The sequence below is a fragment of the Echeneis naucrates genome, chromosome 7 (genome assembly GCF_900963305.1).
Source record: "Echeneis naucrates chromosome 7, fEcheNa1.1, whole genome shotgun sequence".
In the NCBI taxonomy this organism is placed as follows: Eukaryota; Metazoa; Chordata; class Actinopteri; order Carangiformes; family Echeneidae; genus Echeneis; species Echeneis naucrates.
This window is the reverse complement of record NC_042517.1, coordinates 4,210,416-4,227,614: the sequence shown is the minus strand read 5'-3', so window position 1 is coordinate 4,227,614 and position 17,199 is coordinate 4,210,416. Positions and strand designations below refer to the sequence as shown.

Below are 17,199 nucleotides of genomic sequence, written 5' to 3'. Positions count from 1 at the left end.
TTGTTGAGTTAGTAAATGCTTTGTGCATGGTGCTTTTAAAGCTGCTGACTTTGAGGAAATGAAGGAAAATTCAACTATCACCCCATAAAAATTCAGGCCACATTGGCTGCTTTAAGATACATACTTTGGTTCACAGCTCCCATCCACATCTTACTGCAGTGTTGAAGTCTGTGGAGAATGAAAACACAACAGCTTAGAGGTGACTCTCCTTATCTGAACTTAAACTTACATTAACCAAGAAAGAATTATCCATCTAAATTGAAAAGTGTGTATGTATCACATATCGGACTGAACTGAAACTAAACTAAAATCCAATTTGAAATTTACATTCACAATGATGTTTGCCTGAGTTAATTTAATGTTACACTTCTCCCGCAGGAAATTACTGAAATTCAAGTCTATCCTTGCAAAACAGAAATGATTTAAATGCAAAACATCACTGGTCTCTCTTCTCCCTTGGGTGCAGATATATAAAACCGGCCAGACTGATAAGCATATCTCTGTGTTATTAGTGCTAGTGTTGTTTACTTGGGAAAACCTAGTGAAGTTTTTGCACTTGGAAATTGTAAGTAAATTCTACAAAGGCGATCATCAAGTACACTTTACTTGCGGGTATAAGTTTCTTTGCTGGCAAACCTCAGATAATCTACTGGTGATTATTAATATGGGCATTGAATTTTACTGTAGTTTTACTTAGACTCTGACTGCATCAAACTGAAAAATCTCAGCTAAGACCAATGGCTTTTCAAGGCAAGAATGCTTGTATTTATGTTCTATATTCAACTAACATTTATATAACATTTTCCATAATTTTTTCTGTAGTTTAAATTTCCTAAATGAGGCAACTGTTTAATAACACCTTTATTTTTCTTAAGTGACAAAACGTCTGTTCACAGCTATATTCATATCACAAGAATAGATATAACATCAGATTGTCCTTTCAACTTTTCTATACATTTCATTTTATGCGGCACAACATGTTGTGATGAATACCTGAATAGCCTTTGGTTATTATTAGTTATTTGCTTATTTGAACTGTAGAAAGTTCATTGGCTTAAGGACAAAAACACCAGCACAAAATAATACACACAAAACTAGATAATAATAACAAACGCAAACTAGAATAGAACAGATTAGAATCCTTTATTTTGAGTCAGCATTGTCACCATCATTCACTGTGAAAATCAGTTTTTAGCAGCTCCACGTGATAGCAAGAGGCTACAGAGTCATGTAACCAAAATAAACTGTACCACTTTCAAACCAATATATATGTGTATGTATGACAGTTAACCTAATAACTATTACTACACCACAAAATCTTTTGTTTTTCAGTGTATCTGTTACAGTTTCAGCAAAGTTATTTTAGAGTTGTTGTTTTTGTGTTTTTATTTTGCTGATTATTTGATTGATTAGATTATCAAGAAACTAGAAAACTGAAAAGCTGCTCTTCAACACAACTTTGGACTAATGGTAAAATTTAGCAAAGTTAACTTTCTCATATCAACGATGCTAAGCTACTGAATAATGTTTTACATGTTTACCTTCTTAATTTAGTCTATTTACATGCTAAAATGTGCTAATTAGCACTAAACACATTATTTAGTGCTATTTGTATTTTATCACCAAATGGATTTAACTTTTTCCAAAGTTTGTACAATTTAAAATGTCACAGTGACCAATAATTTTTTTGCTGTTTTGTGTTCATAATCAGAAAAGCAACTCTCATGGTGATGCTGGAGGGTTAATCAGACAAGTTTGTGTCAAAAAAAAAAAAAAAAACTGTAGTAAGGCTGCCAAAAAATAAGTTACAGACCACGAGCATAAAGAAGAAATCCAATAACAAAAAGGCCAAATGAGATGAATTAGGAAAGTCTCTGAACTGACATTTTAGGGGTCAAATCAGGATCCGCAGCTATAACCCATTTAAAGTTGAGGCTCCAGTGGGATGATGGGTAGAGAGAGCTGAACTCTCTGCTGGCTCGGCCTTGGACTTGGCAGCAGCCTCCTGCTGTCGCTGGGGGCAGATGGTCTCTCTCTCAGTGTCGGGCGTCAGCTGCTCACATGAGCACAGATGAGTGCGTCGTACTCTGAATCTCACCCGCAGCTTGCAGACTCCTGACAAAGTCCTGACAGCTCGCTCCCTGTTGGGCTCACTGGAAACTATCAGAGAAAACACTTCTCTTCCTCTGATAAAGCTCCCATATGCTCTGTGGAGATATGACTCACTCCAGGTAGGTCATATAAATATTATTCCTCATTTCATGTTTTTCTTTGTCAAAGATTATGTGTTATGTTTTTATCTCTCTTGATAAGAAGTTCTTGGATTCTTGTAGATTATAATGCAAGAGATTTATTGTATAAAAAAGTAAGATAAATAAAATTTTTCTTCACAGAATTTCACAATATATCAAACCAATATAAAGAGGATTATCTCAGTAGCTTTTCAACCTCTGCAGGGCGTTCATTCTTATTTTGAAAGTTTAGAAAGTGCAACTAATTTTGTGTTTTGCGCTCACCTTTAAAAAAGGACACACACGCAGACAGGAGGATCACTCACCTTATAAAGCTCCTCTAATTCCATTTGCTGACTGTGGTATCTGCCTGAACGGCTTAAAAGGTCCTTACAGTAATACGCACGAGCTGAAGGTAGACAGTCATAGTATGAACTTGGATAAGGGGGGCTTGCAAACATGACGCAGGCCTTTGCAAAGTTAAAGATGTTTTGGTCTATTTGAGGTAAGAAAATATAGTTCATAGTGATTCATTTTAATTTATGAATGTATCAGTGCCAGAAACTACACCCATTCACTTGTTCTTAAAAGTATTATATATATATATTATTGCAGTTTAAAGTAAGATTTGTAAATCAGAAATTCAAAAGCAAACCAAAGGTTACTGAAGTGACATTGTTACTTAAAGAATATTTTTGTACTATCATAGCATGAATTTTTTAATGTATGACTGATATTGTTAGATGTACATTTATAGCAGTAAAAGATTAATATTTTCTCAATCGCTGGTTGTTAATGTTTTGAAGAAGCTTTAGTATATGTTGTAATACTTTTGTGCTGTTTGCTTTTGTTGTATTGTTCACTAAGCAGATTGCTTAACAACAGCCCCAGAACAAAAAGTCTCTATGACGGTGGAACTACTAATCAGGTCATTTCCTCATCTGCATCCTGCTCTTGAACAAAAGAAGCAGGAAATAGAAACTTGGAGGAGATCCCCAGTTTCCATCACTGCTTCCTGAACAGATGTTTACACGTGTGGGAAAGAGCTGTAACCTCTCATACACTCACATAAATAAAGCTTTATTTGGAAGCATAATGAAATGTCACATTAATTCTTAGGAATATTTTGACAGAGTTTGCTCCCTGGACAAAAAATGTCTGACTTGGAACAGCCAGAGTTGAATTCATGTTTGTTGTTGCCATGGAGCTGAAAACACTCTCTTCTTTTTGCAGGTGCACAGCAGGAAGGTATTTTGTCCAGATTCTTCATTCAGGAGTTTCCTCTTTCCCTGGATGCCACATGCAGGACGCTGCAGTTTCCCTCTTTCAATGAACAAAGCGGATTCTCGTCCAGACCAGCCACACAGCAACAGGAGAAATAATCCTCCAAGATGGCAGTACCTTCAGTCTACATTACCGAGGAGCCCGGAGCCAACTTAGCTGAAGTGGACATGTGCACGCTAGAGATTAATATGAAGTATGAGGTCATCCCATCCGTCGTCTGCTCTGTTTGCCTTTCCTTTGGTCTCATCTACTGCTTTTTCGGTACGTATTCGTGAGACTGGAGCCAAAGCTTGTTATATCAAAGTGGAGAGGAGAGTTTTTAAAGCTGTTGGCCTTTCTTTTAACGTCACGTTTCAAACATCTCTCTGGTCCCGTTTTTATACTCAGCGTGTTTGGTCTGGTCACCTGACAACTTAAACCCTCTGTAGCAGGTGTCTGCAGGCTGCAGGGGGTTTAGGATGGATGAGCCCAAAGCTGGACCAAACAGATGGGTAGTTGTGTGTCTTAGTGTGACAGAGGCAGCGTGGGAGAAGTTCCACCTGTTGCACATGTTCGTGTTTGGTCTTTGTCCTGGTAACTTCAGTTTACAGAGCTGTATGAGGACGAAACATTCCTTCTGCCTTTATTTCGATTGGCACAAACACAATAAACAAGCAGTGAGGTGGAGCTGCATGTTTTGTGGACTTGCTCCCTAAAACGTGACATTATGCAAACACACACTCAATTTTTTTGTGCTTCCAGTAAGTCCTTCAGGGTTGGGGTCGACTGTGGGGAGGTTTATACAAGTAAATAACATAATTTGAAGGAAAATAGCAGTGCCAGCTGTGCAGGTGAAAACAGTTTTCTTTATGTAATTTGTGAAGAAAAGGAGAGAGAAATACTTCCATTTTTATTTATTATTACACAGCTGTGAGAAATGGCAGATGCTGGAGCTGGACATAGACAATGGGACCAATTTTTCAGCAATGTGTTGCAACAAGCAGCGTTCTGTAAGCAGCTCTCATCGTTGTAGCTCAAAAATATCCAAATGAGGTTTCTGTTAAATGCTCAGGAACCGGTTTGAGCGCCGAAGTAGTAGTCTGCAAAGTTACCTCTGTGTTTGGCTTCGGCCAATGCGTTATGCAAACAAAGCCAGTCGGACTTCTGCCCTCTAGCTTCTGATTAACAAACAAATGCCACAATGAACTTGTTTATTTTCAGTACACTTCCTCTCTTGAATGTATCGTACAGTACGCAGTGTGCTATATGCTACGTTGCGTTTATGGTATTTTGAAATTGATTTGGCCAAACAAAACTGTTACATAAATAACCGCAGAGGAAAAGCCAGTAATGATTCAGAGAAGGCACAAAACATGATTTAACTCACTGAATCTGCTATGTTACTGTAAACGCAGATGATGTAGTCTACGGTCTGACTGCCATCCATGCATGTTAGTTCTTATTGTGGACACCAAACCTTAGATATTTTATTCAATTTGCAATTACTGTAAAATACAACACGCCTAATGTAAATCATTATTAGTCATACCTAATTAACACGATTAAAAGCAAAGAAGCTCCATTTTTATTTCTTTTTCCTTTATTGGTAGTTGCGTGGCAGTTGTATTGTGTTCTCACTGGGTGAGAAATGTTTTTCAAACACATGTTGCAGTGATTCAGAGGATTCACTGTAGATTTAGTATTAATGACTAAAATCGGTGCTAACATGAAGTAACCTGATTTTCACTGTGTGACTGTGCTTTGCATCGTGCACATGCAAAAGCAGCACCAAAATGCTGAAGTTCATTGTGTGTTTAGCTGAGCAGCTGACCTTTCCTCTAATCTTCTCTGCAGGATACCGCTGCTTCAGGATGGTCATGTTCTTCTCTGGCTTCATCTCTGGCACGGCAGCCATGCTCCTGTTGTACCACAACGAGCCCGTGTTGGACGTCCAGCTGGGGCCAGGGACCCAGGCGGGGATCGGCCTGGGGCTGGGCGTGCTGTGCGGGCTGATGACAATGCTCGTGCCGACTATGGGACTCGTCCTCGGCGGCCTCCAGCTGGGGAGCCTGCTCTCTCTCGCTGTCCTGGTGGTTATCGGTCAGTTTCACAGCCTCACTCCCATCTGGGTGCCTCTCAGTGCCGTGTTGGCCGCAGGCATCACAACTGCTGTCGTCACACTTCACTGGCAGAAACTGTTCAGCGTCCTCTACACGTCAGTGTTTGGAGCGACCACTGTGATGTTGTGCGTGGATTATGTGGTGGGGACATTTGTGCTGCCAGATCAGGTGTACGACATGTTTTGTCAAGTTGCCCCACGTCCACTGTGCTGGTTTAACTGGACAATCACTGGAATTTGTCCCGTTATGAGTCTTATAGGTGTGTTAGTGCAGTGGAGGTTTACTGCCAAAGGAATATCACACACAGAAGGTGAGTTTATTTCCACCTCAAAGCTCAGGCTGTCATTTTAAACAACCAAAGTTAAATGCCTCCATCTGTGATGCTACACGCTCACCATTACTTTCTTTTCTCCTCCCAGCTGCAAACAAAAGACAGAAGAAACATGGTACAAAGCACGGATACAGAGAGTGCAAGAGAAGACCTCAAACGCATCGTCGGCGCAGACCTGCGCCCCTGAAACGTTACGCTGGAGACGTGCTGGCACCGGTCAGTGGCTGAGTCATCCAGCCCCAGATTATCCTTCCAACCAATTTAGAGAGAAACTCTAAACTGGGAATAAAATGTGTAAATATTATGAGCAAATAGTAATTTGAGTATAAAGTAAATATATATATATATAAAATTTCTATTATATTTCTGCATTTTTATTTCTGGTGCACTAAGCTCTATTTTAAGCTCTATAAGAAGGAATCATTGTTCCTAAACCTGCCAAGTTTGCAAATCTTGTTTTATAAAATGCATTTTATTTGTTAAGTAGTATTTGACTCAAGCTGTCAAATAACTATAGTACTCTGAAAAGTAAAGTATTTTGCTCCTAAATGTCACGTGGTAGAAATGCAGAGTAGCATAAAGTGAAAAGAGTATCTCAAAATGAGTAATGTTCTTAATGAAATGATGTAAATGTTGATTATATCAATTCACAGTGGGCGGTCAGTGCTGTAACAATGTGTCTTGCTTGTTTGGTCTTTCAGAGTTACCTCCAGAGCCTTCAGGAGCGTCAGATGGGAACGGGCTCCTCCACCAGCAGCGTCAGCACTGTCACACATGCGTTAATTGACTTTGACTTTGAGACGGGCTCCATGGTGCCTCTGACTGCCGCCTCCCCTGTTTTCACAGTCTGAATTATGTTTGAGCCGTGAACATTTAAAAGAACGTGGGACATCTGTGAATCACTGCGCCTGCTGCCGTGGATCCACCTCAGCTTCGTCAGACGATAATCAACGTGTAACTCCAGATGTGTGGAGATCATCCTCTGACTGATGACAGCGAGAAATAATGAGACACCCACATGATCAAATGGTTTATCTCACAGACACGTCTGTTTTCCAAAACACAACTGTGAAATTACTTTATATTCTCTTGTGGAAGTTCTTCATTCTTTTGGATGCAAACATAGATTTTCAGCGTGCGTGTAGATTAGTCAGGGTTTGAAGTTTATGGTTACAAGCAATGAATTCATAACAGCACATGCAATAAAATGAAGACTATGAATGAGACAAATGGAGAATAAACCAATAAATCTCTGACCTGACAGCATCACAGATTAATGTTGTTAAATGTTTGCTCTAATTTCTGTGAAAGCTAAAACAGCGTGTGAGTAAAACAGCCAATGTTGGCAAAATGTTACAATAATGAGATAAAGAATGTATTATTTCATCTTTCAAAATGTATAAAAGTCTTTTTCTAATACCGCCTGAAGGAAAATATTTACATTAACAGTGGAGTTTTAAGGTAGAATCATAGATATAAAAGGTGTTATACCCACATTTTACACAATTTACAGCTTGATTTTTCATCATTATTACCAGCCTGATGCAAAGATACGAAAATTACACAGTTTGGACAATTGACAGGGAAAACAAACAAAAAAAATCTTTGTCTTTTGGCATTCCTTGTATTATAATTAAGTTTGCAGTAATTTAATCCAAAGTTGAATGTGTGATTTAAACACCAAATGTAATATGAATAATACCAGTCACATACTACAAAGTCTGCAGTTACAATTGCAATTCCACGAAATTTCACAAAAATTGGAAATGAACTTCAGCTGAGGCATTAGACAGACTGCAGTTTGCCCTTTACTGCTGTTTCCCCGTCAGCTTGGTTGTTTTTCATTTTAAATCACGCAGCCATCTTTTGTTAAAAGATTCTTGAACTGACTGAAACTTAGCAAATCGAAAAACCGATAATCAAACTAGAGTTAATTGCAGTTTATGTGAGCAGTCTGTCAAGACAGAGTATCTTTTTGTTCTGTGATTTTTCTTGGAGAAAATAATCTGTGTATTCATTTATCGTTTTACATTTTGCCAAACCTTTTTCTCCACTTTACTGATCCGTTGGTTTTTGCTTTATGTCCACAGTGAATGGCAACATCCAGCCTTTTCATATCTGTTCTGAGTCACCTTTTAGATAATAATACTATTTTATCGCCACAAACAAAGGCCACATAATATTATGCAATTTTTTAATTATTTTTTTTAATTCATGCTCATTTTTACCCAAAAGCCCTAATTGTGCTCTGATCCTTGCAGCATGCTGAACGCTGTCCGGCTCCGTGTAAAGGAGCGTCCTGCTCTCTCTGTGCAGGATCAGGTTTGTGTCGGATTCCTGCTGGCCCCTCGTGGCTCAGTCGTCACACTGCATCCAGTGTGAGGCGATGCTCAGAGGATAGGCCTTCTGCACTGCTTGGTTGTTCTGATTTAAACGCCAGAACTTTGTGCCTTTGAACACGTAAATGTGATCGTTGTTCCACGTTAAAGCAGCATCGATGTTGCTGGGTGCGCCGTAGAAGAGCTGTCCGATGGGTTTGGGATATGAACTGAAGTCTGTCGGCCCCACCTCATCCCACTGCCAGTATCCAGATCCCTAACACAAGAAGTCCACCCGTTATTTTGGATAGTCGATGGAAAGATGTCTGAAATCAAACTGGGGCAGATGTAATCTTTAGCACCTACTTTAAAGAACAGCAGCTTTTTGTTCTTCTTGAAGTACAAGGCTGAGTCAACCTTTGCAGGAATATTGACCAGGCGTTTGGGGAAGCCGTGGTCCAGTTTGAAGGCCGTGTATCTCCAGACTTTGTCGTCTGTGACAGGACATTCGGAAAGAAGGGGAGCATTCTGTGAAAACTGCGATAACACTGACTATAACTGATCCTGTTAGAATTGTGTACCATTCTCCTGTTAGAAATCTTGAAAGTATGAAATTGAATCCACCTTTCAGAAAATAGGACTTTCCAGTCCGCTGAGAGTGAACAGCTGCATCGAGCTTCCCTGGCAGCTCTTTCCAAAGTGTTGAGATCTGAATGGGAGAGTTGTAGCCAGAGCTGGACACTGTCCACACATACTGACCGCTGAAAACATATGTGTTACGCAACGGGCCTATGGGAACACCAAGCAGGAGAGAGATTATCCGTAGATCCATTTCCCTCTCAGGGGAAATTACCGAGCTGATATTTTGTCTTAAGCCAAAAGCAGAGACATACATACCCATCATAACTGCATCTAGTGTGTCCTTGCAGGGATCCACGATAGCTCTTCCCGGCACTGGCTGACCTGGATTTCTGGACGGAAGACTAGCCTCTGGCTTCCCTGAAAGGAGACGATGCTGCTCATTGCATTAAGTATACTTCAAAAAACATGCGCTAGCAGCGTAATGCTGTAATGGCATCACCATATAAAGCCTGGATCCCTCGTATGTCATCTGGATGCAACTTGAAGTCTGCGCGGTATCCGTTGTATATAGGTCCCATGAGCGCGCTGTCATACTGCGAGTGGCCCAGGCCGAGAGCATGGCCAATCTCATGAGCTGCAACGATCCTCAGGTTGGAGCCGTGGTTCCTCCCTTCCGTCCACAGCTCGTCCTCGTCAAAGTGCACAATGCCCGATTCGGGGGCATCAGCGTGGGCTAAAACGTGGCCTGTAGACGAGCCGAAACCTCAGGTTTGATTTCATGCGTCACGAAAATCACAACACTCTCATAAGTTCCGTTGCATATTTATTTTGTTCCATTTTAAAATCAGTTTTTCAACAAAGGCAGCTGCTCCTACCTCGCCCATCAAAGGGAACTGGACAGGTCTTATCTTTTCTGTGAAAGGAGATCTTGATGTCTGCTCTTCCATGTTGCAACTGCGTGAACTTTAAAGGTGACACAGCACTCCAGTATTTAAATGCGTTCTGGATGGCCACACTGGTTTTTCTCTGGCCCAGGTCCGGGGTGTAGTTGTAGATGCGATATGTCAGAATCTTCTTACGCCAGTAACCTGATCAATTAGGAAACACTGGAGTGACTTTTCATCGATATCATATATCTACATGCTATAAACACAAAATATGCACTTTGTTAATATATCAAAGATGTAGCATTAAGGCAGCTCCTCACTCATGACTCGATATTTGAGAGACTTGGTATTGAAGGTGTCCTGTAGGCCGCATCGAGGTTTCTTCATCGCTGCCAGTGTGGCTGAATCGAATTTCCCTGAAATCTGCAGATTTGCTGCTTTCTGAAAGATTCTGACGTACAAAAAAATGTTATGACATCTGAATCGATTTAAACACACAACCAAACCCTGGATAAAGGTCAGAACAGACAAAAAAGTATTCATCTGCTTTTAAAAGGCGGGAATGGATGAAGCACAGTCACCTCGTGGCTTCAGCTATTTCCTCAGGTGAATGGTTTTGGCCTTTGCTGTGAAATGGGATGTGTAGGTAGCCATACGTCCTCAAATACGCCTGAAGAGACAGAAATCATTGTAACTGTGTTCGGAGACAAATTTAGATCATTTAATGCGCAGTATTAGCAACAACATATACTTAAGTGAGGCAGTCATTATGCACAGTGGGCCCTGTGGGTGTAATGTGAGTACACTGCTGGATCATTACAATCAATGCATAACCAGCATTTTCACAACGGGAATTAGTTATGGAGCTAATTTTATCAACTTCACTTCCATGCTTCGATGAGTGTGGACAGCCTTTTTATTGATTTTCCACAGGCTGTCAAGGCTTAAACAAAGTTCTTGCACTTGTTTTTCAAAGTGCTGACCTCTTCTGAGAAGCGAGATTGCAGGAGGCATTGACATTACCAGAGGGACAACTGGTGTTAATGGAAGCACAGAAACTATTGCTTTTCACAACAACAGCTTCCCCAGTGAAGCCCAAGAGGTGACTCTCGCCAATATCACCCAAAAGATATTTTTGGTCCAGTTGATAGAACCCAACAAAACAAACAAGGTCTCAATAACTTTGTTAACAATGGTAATAGTTAGCACTTGAAAAACATTTATCTTTTTTATGGCCGCAATTACTGAGTAGCCATAAGACTGCAGCAGCTTGTTGGAGTTGCCATTGAAGCAAGTCCGATAATGTGTGAATGATAAACATCTTTCTTTTCCAATAATATTTAAAGTTTTGCGTCATTTTCATATTTCTGAATTTTCTTACCAATGCTTCTGTTTGTTCTTCTCTGCTCAGGGCAGCAGATGAAGCAGCTGTCATCACAACAAGAAGCACCATTAACTCCAGTCTATTTCCCATTTTCCAGTCGCTGAGAATTACAAACTATTCCGAATCAGATCCGACACAGAAAGTTTTTCAATGAATAAATAAGATTTGATCCTTTCTAAGTATCACTGAAGACTGAAGCTCCTCCATGTATGTCGGACTGGATATTAGTCCTTCACGGGTTCCTGTATCAGAGCGAGACACAGTGTCCAAGTTTAGGGAATCAGTTTTTATACCATCAAGTGTCTGTTTAGTGTCTGCCTCAAAACCACATCATAAACCTTTACAAGGAATGTGTGGACAACAGAAACACATATTTCCAGCTCTAACATCACCATCACGCCTTCATACACCATCGTTTAGAGCCATTTGTCTCCAAGCGTGCAAGAATAACTTTTGAGTAATGTTGTTTACGTCAAAGGAAGCAAATAAATGAAGGATTAGTTCTGTTATCTGCCCACCATCTGCTAAAGGCGATGACTTACGTCTTTGTGGTGGGGATGGAGAAAATAAACTTTTTTATTATTAAATTAAACTGCAATACTTTGCAAGCAAATTATTTCTCTAGACTGTTCAATTATGATTTTTGTGAAACTTGATCCAAATAAATCTGAACATTCTCGACTTCATGGTTGCAACCCTGTAAAGAAAACAAGTGACCGCACTTCCTCTATGAGACAACAGTTAATTATAATGTTCTTAATGCAGGAGCCCATTCAAGGAGAAACAATAACGCCCCCGTGTAACCATTGCTTCGAATCATCCTCTGAATGGAGACAGAGGGCGCCTCCTTTTCTGCTTCAACATTGTGGAGCACAGCTCATAAAAAGTGAGATGGGTGATGGAAACACAGTTAACTCACGTTAGCTGTTGCGATTATTACATTTCCTGGACGGGCTGCGATTTCTCACCAGTGGAGGGCACCTTTGATACATTATCTCTTATTTAATCTAATAACTTTGTCTGCTGAGGTGTTTCCTGTCTTGGGCTCTGCCTCTAAGATGTTACTCAAAACTTCCTCCCACAAACTTAAGCTGGACTGATCAGATAGCTGGAGCTGTGTGCCACTTCAAACTAAAATTGGCAAAAAGATATATACACAATTCACACTAAAAAAACACAACTAGCGTGCAGATTTTAAGTGATTGACATTGAAATGGTTGCTCTAGAAAGAAGAAGGAAACAAGATATATTTTTGCATTTAAGTTTCATTGGCAGTTTGGTTTCTAATGCATTCATGTCTCATTACATTTCCTCTTGTTTGTAACGGCAAAGGAAGATGTACAGGAGTTTCAATGTTCTCCCTGCGTGGGTTCCCTCGGGTGCTCTGGCTTCCTCCCACAGTCCAAAGACCAAAGATATGCACATTTGGTTCATATTTGGTTTGTGACTGAATTTCCTGCAGCCGTAAATTTCGAGTGTCTGGTTGTTGACCTGACGGTGTGACGGGCCGGGATGACGATGTCCTCCTGCATGGACCAAAACAGCATACTGTAATGATTTAGAAAGATTACATTTGAAGGGACATTCAAATTTAATCCACAGCTTTCATTCCAACTGTTCTAAGTTCCCAGACATTACGAAGATACAAGACTAACATGGACTAACAGGCTCAACTCAGAGCAATACATTTTTTTTTTACTGTCAAAGCTGGCCATTGTTTTTATTGTTTTGTTTCTTCTGAGGACAAAAGAAATGGCCATAAGTGTATAGATTCATTTGACTTCCTAAAACAGCTGCTCACTACACTGTGGTGTATTCACAGATGTAACATGGTGTATGAACAAATAGTCTGTGATTATCATGATGAATGTCATTCGGTGCAACAGCGTGGGTCATTGTGTTGTCTTTAATCATTTTGCACAGTATAGCTCTACGGCACAAAGGAACAAGCTATATCAGGCTCTGGCTGCACACACAATACTTGTCACTTCAATGCTGGTTGTGGTATTTTCATACTGGATTTGTTGACAACTAGCAAAATATACATCACCAGCCTTAACCTTAAATGTAAAGTTGTTTCCAAAATACCCAATGAGGCCAAAATACTGCAGTTTTTCTACAAATGTAACTTTTAACTTCCAAAATAAATCCTGCTATTTATGTAACTACTAATAAACCATGTGAAATAAACATTTTACACAGCATATAGGTTTAATTCATGTCATGACTGTATAGACTCAACATTAATGTGACAAGAGGCCATCCAATCGATAACCCAAACAATAAAGTAGATAGCTCCACAAATTATATTCTCTTCCAGCATAAAATGTTTTTACCCATTTTATGTACAAGTGATACGTGATGCTATGAAAAGTACAAAATGGAAAACACAGACATGCACAAAACAATTCACAATGAGGTCTTTAAAAGGTATTTATAAATGAATGGCTGAGCTGATACAAGTATATGAGCGGGAGCCATGATGCAGAAATCTGAATCTAAAAAACCGGCTGGTCAGGTCTGAAGATGTGCTGCCTGCTAGAGACGTCCTGACAGTCTGCTCTAAAGGAGCTGGGACTGTCTTCATGTTATAATGAATATCAAACAGGTAGAATATGTTGAATGGAAGCTATGACCACACAGCTGCAGAGGCTCCTTCCCAGTTTCAGTATGTAGTTTGTGTGTTAAGTCTGTCTGACTCTTCTGTCTTTTTATTGCTTCAAGAATCACGCTCAAGTTGCTGTAACTCTTCTTCGAGGGCCTTTGCCCGACCGAGCTTTTCCAACTGATCCTTTGTTGGCTGTTTTATTTCCCCCGAGTCCACTTTCTGCTGCAGTTCTTCAACTTGTCGCAGCTTCTTTTTCAGGTTTTTAATCTTCTTGGCTTTTTCGGCTGCTGCTGTTGCTGCTGAGGAATCGTCAGGAGGTGAGGCGGAGGCCAGCGCCGCCGCCTTGCTCGCAGACTCGCTGCTCTCTGAAATGGACACATTCTCGATGGCGTCGCCAACTGCATCTACATCCACATCTCCGTCCTGGCCCTGCTGCTGCTGCTGTTTCCGTTTTTCTTTACGCTTCATGTTACGCTTGGCCGACTTTGAGAGCGCGACGCCATCGCTGTCTGCACAGCCGGGGATCATCTTCTGCTGCTGCTGCTGCTGCTGCTGCTTTGGTGGAGCGGCCTCAGACGGGCTCAGGCCAGGTGGCAGGTCTGGTTTGCTCTTGAAAAACTTCACATACTTATTTTCATAACTGAAACGGCAAGAAACGGAAGCAGAAAGTGAGGACAAACATGAAAAATATGACACATTACTGATATTTGTTAGTCATCAATCTGCCAAATGTGTCGTCCAATGAATCAATTTTTGTTTTCGGCTATAAAATCAAATAAGATAGTGTTTGTTAGTGCTTCAGTCAGAGGAGACACCTTTAAATGTCACTTTTGTTCAACCTTTAGTCCAAACCCCAAAATATTTTGTTGACTATTATATAATACAAGGAGAAGAGGTGTGCTGTTTACTACTGTCAAGAAAAGAGAGGTGCATTTACACTGGGACTTCCTCCTGGGGGACATAACCGTCCTTCACCCTCCTCGGTTTCCTCCAAGTTCCATCAGGTCGCTGAGTGGCAGCAATATATTTACCTTATGAAAAACATTTTAGAGAGCACTGATAAGTTTGCATGAATAAAAACTTAAAAGTATTATGTCATCTGATGTAGTCCTCCTCCTTAGTCCAGTCTCTGCATCGTTTTACAATGTTTATTTTGAAATGTAAATAGAATTCTAATCATCTATATTTAGATAATTTTGATTATTGCTATTAATTATAATAATAAACAATATTTTAGATGAGAGGTTAAAAAAAGATAAGACAAAACAAATACCTGAAAATTAACACAAAACACATAAAAAAATAAAATACACAAGTAGGAAAGTAAGAAAGGAGTGATGACCATAAATAAGGGAACATTTCCACGTAGTTAAGTAGGCTTCAATGAATAAAAGTCAAATTTTAATGCTCATCATCCAGTCCAGTCACTTATAGGATATTTGGCAATTTCTTAGCATTTGTTATTGATTTTCTTGCAGCACAGCACACAATAGTTTGTGTATTTACTGCTGCACCTAAGAACACTTTTTTTATATAACACATTTAACACAGATGAGACTAAAAGAGCTGAACAGTCAAAAAGGTGTTGTTGTGCAGTTGCTGCAGGTTTTATGAACCAGCAGATGTCACTCTATGCAGAGCTGAAAGCTTCAACCTGCAAGGCTTCACCTCAAAATTTGACAAACTGTGTGGATGTGTCTGTAAACACACACATTCAATGTCACCTCAAATAAATATCAATATATATGATTATGTATAATATTTAAAGCCCAAAATCTCAAGAGTATCTTTAGGCAGAAGTATTGTGTGAAGGAGCTCCTCACCAGCTGTATTATAAAAGAGGCATTGGAATGTATTTTCATTGTGGCAACTAACTACTGGCAGGAACACTCATGCTTTAATAATGTTCTGTTTGTTTCATTAAGTATCCATTGTACTATTAAACAAACAAAGAGGAGATACTCACTCTTAAGTGGAGCTGTGCCTCTCGCCTGGATTTGGAACTACATTTTGCTGTATTTTAAGGGGTCTTATGCCACAAAGGTTGGAAAAACCTTGTGAATTAATTCAGAAGAATGCTTTAGATCACTTTCCTGAACTATTTTATTTCAATTCTCAATCTGTTAAGGTGTTCCACAGGACATTTTTATATAGTTACCCATCGCTCTATATAATCTAGGAGGCATTTGACCTCACAAATAACTTCAACAGGGCCGTGAAGAACCATCTCCACAGACAGGAAGAACAAGGAGTCCTACAGCCCTGACCTCTGCATCATGGACTCAGTCTGAGGTTGGATGGAGACACAGACGGCACTCAGATTCTAAGATAACTTCTCACAACAACTTACACGCCAAGTATCTTGGAAAAACAAACAAAAAACAAAAAACAAAAAGTGAGACCTAGCTCTATTTCCAAAGGCAGTCACACCAAAGTTTTTATGTATGTTAGCATTATTTATGCTAAAACATCAGCAGAGAAGTGTACCATGCACTCAGTGCACTTCATCAGCTGTGGCAGACATCCCTGCCTGCTTAGCTATACACATTTATGAACTTTTTTTTTTATTATTGTATTATGATGTTAAAATGTGTTAAAGGATTTCATCAACACTGCTCACTCCTACTTTCCCAGGTCTTCTTTCCTCATGTGTAGCTTTCCTTAAAGCATCCTTGTGTAGTAGTTTGCCTGGTAATAACCTCTTTCTTCACATATTATAATAATCCACGTGGCCAGTGAGTGATTTTTGGCTCATAAACACCAAAGTTACACATAGTGACAGCAGAAGACGCTAATTAGCGTTAGCTTAAGGGTAATGGGCAGATATTCGGAAAGTAAAACACAAAGTGTGTATTATTAACTGTATGATATTCATAAAACTGCCCGAGTGATGAGGTGAGTGTGTCCGTGGCAGCGATACGAGTACACATTTCAATATTTTAACAGTTTTAAGTCCGGACGGGTGCTAGCTACCAGCTAAGCTAAGGAGCATTTACTGTTAGCCATTTTTAGCTAGGATTAGCATCGGCTAGCTGCAAAACAACGTTGTTTAACGGGTTGTTGTCGCTGTTATCACATGGAAAAGAGAGAGTCGGCCTCCGTTTTATTTTCCATGCGTGGGGATGGAGGTTTTTGTCGCAGTTAGACAATAGTCCAGCACATGCAGTTAGCCTTACCGGATTCATCTGTCACATACGGAGTTGCCATTTTGGAGTAACGCGCCGCCCCGCTCAGGATTCAAACGTCCCCTCCGCTCGCTTAGAGCCGACACGGATAAAACTGCAGCCTTTTAAACATTTCAGACGTCTTTCTGCTCACCAGGTGAGAGCTGTCATTACATGTATTTAAATGTAGCTAAAAGAGGGAAAGTCGTGGCCCGGCATGTCACACAACAAAAAACAAAAAACAAAACAAACAAAAAAACCGGCAGCTAATCGTGAGTGGAATCGGGCGGTGCCGGTCGCCAAACCGAGCG

General features: G+C 40.1%; 3 protein-coding genes across 4 annotated transcripts; 1 reads left to right on the top strand and 2 right to left on the bottom strand.

The window, feature by feature from the left end:
- The first annotated feature begins 2,096 nt into the window (after positions 1-2,096).
- On the top strand, positions 2,097-7,305 carry LOC115046599 (transmembrane protein 198-like). Of its 2 annotated transcripts, XM_029507080.1 has the most exons (5): positions 2,097-2,231; positions 3,465-3,776; positions 5,349-5,924; positions 6,034-6,161; positions 6,647-6,796. In XM_029507080.1, exons 2-5 carry the CDS (start codon positions 3,623-3,625, stop codon positions 6,794-6,796), a joined length of 1,008 nt encoding a protein of 335 aa, XP_029362940.1. In that variant the 5' UTR covers positions 2,097-2,231; positions 3,465-3,622. The 2 variants fall into 2 exon arrangements, with proteins under 2 accessions (XP_029362940.1, XP_029362941.1); XM_029507081.1 differs by lacking the exon at positions 2,097-2,231 and having other exon boundaries at positions 3,623-3,776; positions 6,647-7,305.
- A 995-nt stretch (positions 7,306-8,300) lies between these two features.
- On the bottom strand, positions 8,301-11,206 carry LOC115046615 (matrix metalloproteinase-19-like). The gene is made up of 9 exons (XM_029507103.1): positions 11,114-11,206; positions 10,314-10,402; positions 10,053-10,183; positions 9,721-9,933; positions 9,345-9,590; positions 9,161-9,262; positions 8,888-9,052; positions 8,630-8,757; positions 8,301-8,540 (listed from the first exon to the last, which is right to left on the bottom strand). Exons 1-9 carry the CDS (start codon positions 11,204-11,206, stop codon positions 8,301-8,303), a joined length of 1,407 nt encoding a protein of 468 aa, XP_029362963.1.
- A 1,193-nt stretch (positions 11,207-12,399) lies between these two features.
- On the bottom strand, positions 12,400-17,046 carry pym1 (PYM homolog 1, exon junction complex associated factor). The gene is made up of 3 exons (XM_029506723.1): positions 16,901-17,046; positions 14,662-14,755; positions 12,400-14,364 (listed from the first exon to the last, which is right to left on the bottom strand). Exons 1-3 carry the CDS (start codon positions 16,929-16,931, stop codon positions 13,836-13,838), a joined length of 654 nt encoding a protein of 217 aa, XP_029362583.1. The 5' UTR covers positions 16,932-17,046; the 3' UTR covers positions 12,400-13,835.
- Between the last annotated feature and the right edge of the window lie 153 nt (positions 17,047-17,199).